Consider the following 6,747-nt stretch of genomic DNA (forward strand, 5'->3'; position numbering starts at 1 on the left):
GCTCTGGCTTGCTTGCTTTATTTAATTAATTAATTACAGAGTCTCACTTTGTTGTCCAGGCTAGAGTGAGTGCCGTGGCGTCAGCCTAGCTCACAGCAACCTCAAACTCCTGGGCTCAAGCGATCCTCCTGCCTCAGCCTCCTGAGTAGCTGGGATGAGCCACCATGCCCGGCTGATTTTTTCTATATATATTAGTTGGCCAATTAATTTCTTTCTATTTATAGTAGAGATGGGGGTCTCAATCTTGCTCAGGCTGGTTTCGAACTCTTGACCTCGAGCAATCTGCCCGCCTCGGCCTCCCAGAGTGCCAGGATTACAGGCGTGAGCCACCGCGCCCAGCCCATCCCTGGCTTTAAAACTCGAGGGAGTTAATTGAGCTTGGAACTGAGGGAGCAGGTAGGGGCAGGGCTTGCTCAGCCGAAGGGGCAGCCGAACTAAGGCCTGAAGGTGAGGCAGGGCAGGTGACCTCAGGGCAGCTGGTGCTCCCCAGTATCAGCCACCTTTAAAAACACTTCGTTTAGATTGGGCATAGTGACTCATGCCTGTAGTCCCAGCACTTTGGGAGGCTGAGGCAGGAGGATCGCTTGAGCTCAGGAGTTGGAGGCTGCAGTGAGCCATGGTGGCGCCACTACCATCCAGCCTGGACGACAGAGCAAGACCCTGTCTCAAAACAAACAAACAAAAACTGCACAAAAACACATTCGTTATCCACTGTGGAGAGTGAGACTCAACTATGAGTGATTGTTCAAAAAACAAAAAAATAAACCCCAGAGATAAAAAAGGGTGCACCCACAGGGCTGTGATTTAAAGGCGAGAAATTCCCCCCTCCCTGCCATCTTATGGTTTACTAAGAGAGACAGGGGAAAGGATTCTTTTTTTTTTAAGCTTAAACATATAACACTAAATTAAAGCCAATTTTAATGCTTTGGGAGATGAGTGAGATGAACAGACTGGACAAAAATAAACGAACGCGCTACCTCCTGTCTGCTTTCGTGAAAAGAAACCCATGACTGTCCTGGGAGAATGCGAGTTTTCAGGGTTGCTGAGGATGTCCGTGACTTGCAGGGAGCACATGGGTGGGACCCTCGGGAGCCAGTCCCGGGAGGGGAGCAGGCCGGGAGGGGCGACTTGCCAGGTACTGCCTGGAGGCCTCGCTGCACCTAGGGCTGGCCGCCGGGGCTGGGGCGCTAACTACCGGTGCTAACTACCGGCGTTGCCCCAGCAGCTTCTCTGGACTCTAGTTTCCTCGACTGAAAACTGGGGGTGAGAATAACTGGTACCTGCTAGGCCCACGGAGTGAGTTGAGACAGGTGACCCGGAGAGCAGTGCCTGGCTCGTGGCAAGGCCCAGTCAGAGCTGCTGCTGTTACTGTCACTGCCACTTGGCCGTACCTGGGGAGAACTTCCGGTTGCCATCATCCGGGGCTTTCTCCCAGCGCCCCACCCACTGTCCCCGGTTGACACATGGTGGGAGTGGAGCCGGGCGCCCCGGTGGCTGGGTCTCACCGCTCTCTCCCCAGGGCTCTTGGTGTTGAGCGCCTGCGCTTTTGCTCGCAGGAACCAACCCGTGCGCAGACGGGAACGGCGGGTGCAGCCACCTGTGCTTCTTCACGCCCCGCGCGACCCGGTGCGGCTGCCCCATCGGCCTGGAGCTGCTGAGCGACATGAAGACCTGCATCGTGCCCGAGGCCTTCCTGGTCTTCACCAGCAGAGCCGCCATCCACAGGATCTCCCTGGAGACCAACAACAACGACGTGGCCATCCCACTCACGGGCGTCAAGGAGGCCTCCGCGCTGGACTTCGACGTGTCCAACAACCACATCTACTGGACGGACGTCAGCCTGAAGGTACCGTGGGCCGATGGCACGCGCGTGCGGCTCTCGTGTGGGAACTCGCCTGGCATGTCAGGCCTCAGAGGCTTCAGAAAAAAAAGTTTTTTTTAAAGAACTATAGTATTTATTGTAACTTGATTCAAGCTGATAAAATATCAGTGAAAGTATTTTTTTTTTTTTTTTTTTTGAGACAGTTTTGCTCTATTGCCCGGGCTAGAGTGCCGTGGCGTCAGCCTAGCTCACAGCAACCTCAAACTCCTGGGCTCAAGCAATCCTCCTGCCTCAGCCTCCCGAGTAGCTGGGACTACAGGTGCATACCATGTTGTCCAGCTAATTTTTCCCATTTTTCGTAGAGACGGGGTCTCGCTCTTGCTCGGGCTGGTCTCGAACTCCTGAGCTCAAGCGATCCTCCCACCTCGGCCTCCCAGAGTGCTGGGATTACAGGTGTGAGCCACCACGCCCGGCCAGTGAAAGTATTTTTAATAAACAAACATGAGTGACTAATGAGTGGATCTGCTAGACACACAGGCTTTGATAGAGTGCTGGTGTAAACGTGAAACACTGGTTATCAGTCAACAGCCCTGGACTTCGGACTCACCCCGCCCGCCCCCTCACCAGAGCCCATTTGCTTGGCAAACTCTTTCCTCATTCCCAGGGCAAGTGCAAACGTCTGGACAAATGCAGGAAAGGACTCTTTTGCTTTCTAAAGTCGGATTTGGCAAAATGATCCAGGCTGGCCTCCTGGTTTTGTAAGTAAAGTTTTATCGGCACGTGGCCGTCCCGCCTGTTTAGGGGCTGTCTGCAGGGGCTCCCGTGCTCCTGAGTCGAGTAGTGGCAGATCCGTGTGGCCTGCGGGGCCGACGTGTTTACCGTCTGCCCCTTCACAGAGCACGTTTGCTGATCCCTGTTCTGAAATACCAGACAACCGCAACAGTTAATCATCATTTTTGCTCTACTATTTGTATGACATATCTTTGAAAGATTTTTTTCTGATTTTAAAAGTCACAAGAGTTCTTTGTTAAAAAAAAAAAAAAAGAAACATAGAGAAAAGTATAAAGGAGAAAATAAAAATCACCCGTAACCTCACTGGTCAGAGTCAACCATTTCTGACACTTCTGTGTTTCTAAGTCTTTTTTTCTCTGAGATAGTATTTCTCATAATCATAATCTTATGCTACAGAGAATTCTATATTGTGATTTTTTTCTCTTGACGTTATAAAAGGTGTTTTATTTAAGCTTATTATAAACTCATTAATATCATTTTTAAAATGTGGAAAATAGGCCGGGCGCTGTGGCTCACGCCTGTAATCCTAGCTCTTGGGAGGCCGAGGCGGGCGGATTGCTCAAGGTCAGGAGTTCAAAACCAGCCTGAGCAAGAGCGAGACCCCGTCTCTACTATAAACAGAAAGAAATTAATTGGCCAACTGATATATATATATAAAAAAATTAGCCAGGCATGGTGGCGCATGCCTGTAGTCCCAGCTACCCGGGAGGCTGAGGCAGAAGGATCACTCGAGCCCAGGAGTTTGAGGTTGCTGTGAGCTAGGCTGACGCCACGGCACTCACTCTAGCCTGGGCAACAAAGCGAGACTCTGTCTCCAAAAAAAAAAAAAAAAAAAAAAAAAGTGGAAAATATTCCACTGCACAGATATTTCCTGTTACACCTAACCATTCCCAATTCCAAACAATACTATCATAATAAACGTCTTTGGAGCCAGGCATGATGGTGCAAGCTGGTAGTCCCAGCTACTCGGGGGACTGAGGTGGGAGGATTGCTTAACACCAAGAGTTCGAGACTGGCCTGGACAGCGTAGTGTGTGACCTTATATCTACAACAGGATCTTAACAGTCAGCCGGGTGCAGTGCCACATGCCTATAGTCTCAAATACTCGGGAGGCTGAGGCAGGAGGATTGCTTGAGCCCAGCAGTTTGAGGCTGCTGTGAGCTATGACTCTGCCACTGGACTTCAGCCAGATGACAAGAGTGAGACCCCATCTCTTTAAAAAACAAAACAAAACTCAACTGTGTGTATACTGTGTATAAAGCCTTTTTCTTGTGTTTTGAACAGTTCTTTGTCTTTTACATTTTCGTTAGTTGGAAACTTAGAATAAAGTTTCAGGAGGAAGAGTCCTGGGTGAAAGGATGCAAATGTTTTTAAGCCTCACACGTGTACATGTGTTATATGTGTATCATGTCCAAGTTGCTCTTTCTTAAAAGCTTGCATTTTGCTACATTTCAAATGTTCATTTTAAAACTCTTGAATGTTGATGGCCTGATCCCAAATGTGGTCAGCAGTTGCTCTGGGTGGCCGAGCTCCTCGAGGTTAGGTGTCTGCAAAAGACGCTGGTTCCTAAAGCGTGGCCCTTTCCCTCCTCACCTGCCGCCAGACCATCAGCCGCGCCTTCATGAACGGGAGCTCGGTGGAGCACGTGATCGAGTTTGGCCTCGACTACCCTGAAGGCATGGCCGTCGACTGGATGGGCAAGAACCTCTACTGGGCCGACACCGGGACCAACAGGATCGAAGTGGCCCGGCTGGACGGGCAGTTCCGGCAAGTCCTCGTGTGGAGGGACTTGGACAACCCAAGGTCGCTGGCCCTGGACCCCACCAAAGGGTAAGGGCCTTGGCATCTGTCCCCATGCCCTGCGACTGCTCTGCCCTGGCCAGCACCACCGTGCCAATGAGGCAGAGTGGGTGGCCGCCCGCCTGGCACTGTGCGATCCGAGTTGCACTGACCGCCGTTCCCTGCGAGCATGGCCAGGGCTGTTAGGACCCTGGGAGGTCATCCAGTTCACTCACGGAGGGAAGCTGAGGCCAGAGCAGAAGGAAAGGACAGATGCCGCTGTATCAGGCACTGTGCTGGCTGCGTTCACCTGGGCTGGCTCGTTGGAGCATCTGGGGTGGATGTCTATGTCTTTGATTTCATAGATGGGGAAACTGAGGCTCGCAGAAACGAAGTGATTTCCCCAAGGTCATGAGGCCAGCTAGAGCAGAGCTTGGCCCAGACGTTGTATCTCCGGCTCCCATCTAGGCCTCCTTTCCTGGCGCCGTGTTGCCAGACTCTGGGATCCCTGAGCTGGCGTCGGGGTCCTCGGGTTTCAGGCTGCCCGGGAGCAGCTCCTTGCAGGCCACTGAGCTGCAGCTGAGCACCGCCTCTGGAGGGAGACGTGCTTTTGTCTGTCGGGCCCTGCCATGGGCTCTGGGGCCTCACAGGCCCTCGGCAGGGTCTCTGCCTGGACCTGAGCTTGCCTTTCTGTGTGGCGGGCACAGTGCCCACCCCCTAAAGTGTCCGTGATGTGCGTGGAGCAGCTCAATCCCTGCCTGTCACGTGCTCTGCTATGGGAGAAAGGGCGGTTCCCGCACGGCAGGACACACAGAATGAGGCCCAGGTTTAAGGGGAAGGGCAAGGGGAACTTACAAAATCCTGGCTTTAGGATGTGTTTCATTTTCTGGATCTGCTAAGAGGAGGCAAGGAGGAGCCAGGGGAGCAGCAGAGGGCCAGGTCTGCACCCCAACCTGGGAGGCTGCCTCTGCCTGGACCCCGTTTTCCACCCTCTTCACGAGGGGATTGTCCGTCCATTGTGCCCCAGTCCATCCTGGCTTCTGCCGTCTCCCCGAGTCCGGTCGAGCTTACTAAGCATTTGTCCTGATGGAAGTGCCCCAGCCTGGGTGTTCTAGACGCGGTTGCCTTGTCTCTGCTCCTGCTTTCGTGTCTGTAGTGGTGTTTGCTCGCCTTGCAAGTGAGCCGCTGCCGGAACTCGGGGAGGTAGCACAGCGATGGCCCTGTGGGGACGTTTGGGCTGCAGCAGGGGCTCAGCGGGGGGCTCGCCCCTTCCCTGCTTCCAGGACCTGGCTTTCTTCAGGAAGGGAGGGCTGAGCTGAGCAGATGGTGGCATTTTGTGTCCCTCGCCCCCTCTGCCTTGATGGGAGGGGACTCACCAATCCCACCTGCCTTCACCCCATGCCTTCCAGCTACATCTACTGGACCGAGTGGGGCGGCAAGCCCAGGATCGTGCGGGCCTTCATGGACGGGACCAACTGCATGACACTGGTGGACAAGGTGGGCCGGGCCAACGACCTCACCATTGACTACACTGACCAGCGTCTCTACTGGACCGACCTGGACACCAACATGATCGAGTCGTCCAACATGCTGGGTGAGGGCGGGCCGAGGCCCTGTGCTTCGGCATGGGGTGGTGGTGGGTGTCAGCCACCTCCCGGCCCCACCACACTGTGCCCCTCGGGCCTGCAAGTCCCCTGTAGGAGGTGTGGACACACCGTGAGCTCATCAGCCTCACCCTCCTGGGGGTTGTCCCTGTCCCCCTGTGGTGACATTGCTGTGGTCCCTGGTCGCAGCTGTGCCTGTGCACCTGCCGGCACCAGCTCCCAGCTAGGCCCTGGGCAGGGACATAGCAGAGGTTTTCATTGATGGGGAAACTGAGGCCCAGGGAAGTCACATGACTTGCCTGAGGTCACAGTGCTAGTGAGTTGTGGAGCCCTCCTCGGACACGGGCTCTCAGTCTCCACCCAGCCCCGAGCCCCTGCTGTGCTCACAGACTCCCAGCACCCCAGGGAGGCTCCTTTTTACAGATGGTGAAAGTGAGGCTCAGGGAAGCTTTGAAAAAACCCGTCCCAGCTCCTCCAGCTGCAGGGGCGGGATCCGAACCTAGAGCAGGAACTCAGACTGTTCTGTAAGAGGGGAGTGGGTACGTTAGTTGTCCTGGACGATGTGCCAGGGGACCCCCACCCCGCCCAGTTGGGAGAATGGAAGGGTGACGGGGCAGAAGCTCCAGGGGCTCAGGCCTGACTCCCAGGCAGGCCTCGGCTTCCGGGCTGACGGGGAGGAGAGGGTGTGGCCGGCCGTGCAGTGCTGGGATGGTCACCCAGACAGCCCTGGCTTTGGTGACCTGGGCTGGC

General features: G+C 54.6%; 1 protein-coding gene across 2 annotated transcripts in view; it reads left to right on the forward strand.

The window, feature by feature from the left end:
* LRP5 (LDL receptor related protein 5) overlaps positions 1-6,747 on the forward strand; it is a 105,446-nt gene that overhangs the window by 71,012 nt on the left and 27,687 nt on the right. For both annotated transcript variants that reach the window (XM_076001696.1, XM_076001697.1), the window contains 3 exons: positions 1,557-1,846; positions 4,218-4,444; positions 5,803-5,987. In XM_076001696.1, the coding sequence (XP_075857811.1) occupies positions 1,557-1,846; positions 4,218-4,444; positions 5,803-5,987 (702 nt within the window). The remainder of the gene's footprint in view (positions 1-1,556; positions 1,847-4,217; positions 4,445-5,802; positions 5,988-6,747) is intronic.

Source organism: Microcebus murinus, chromosome 4, assembly GCF_040939455.1.
Source record: "Microcebus murinus isolate Inina chromosome 4, M.murinus_Inina_mat1.0, whole genome shotgun sequence".
Lineage (NCBI taxonomy): Eukaryota > Metazoa > Chordata > Mammalia > Primates > Cheirogaleidae > Microcebus > Microcebus murinus.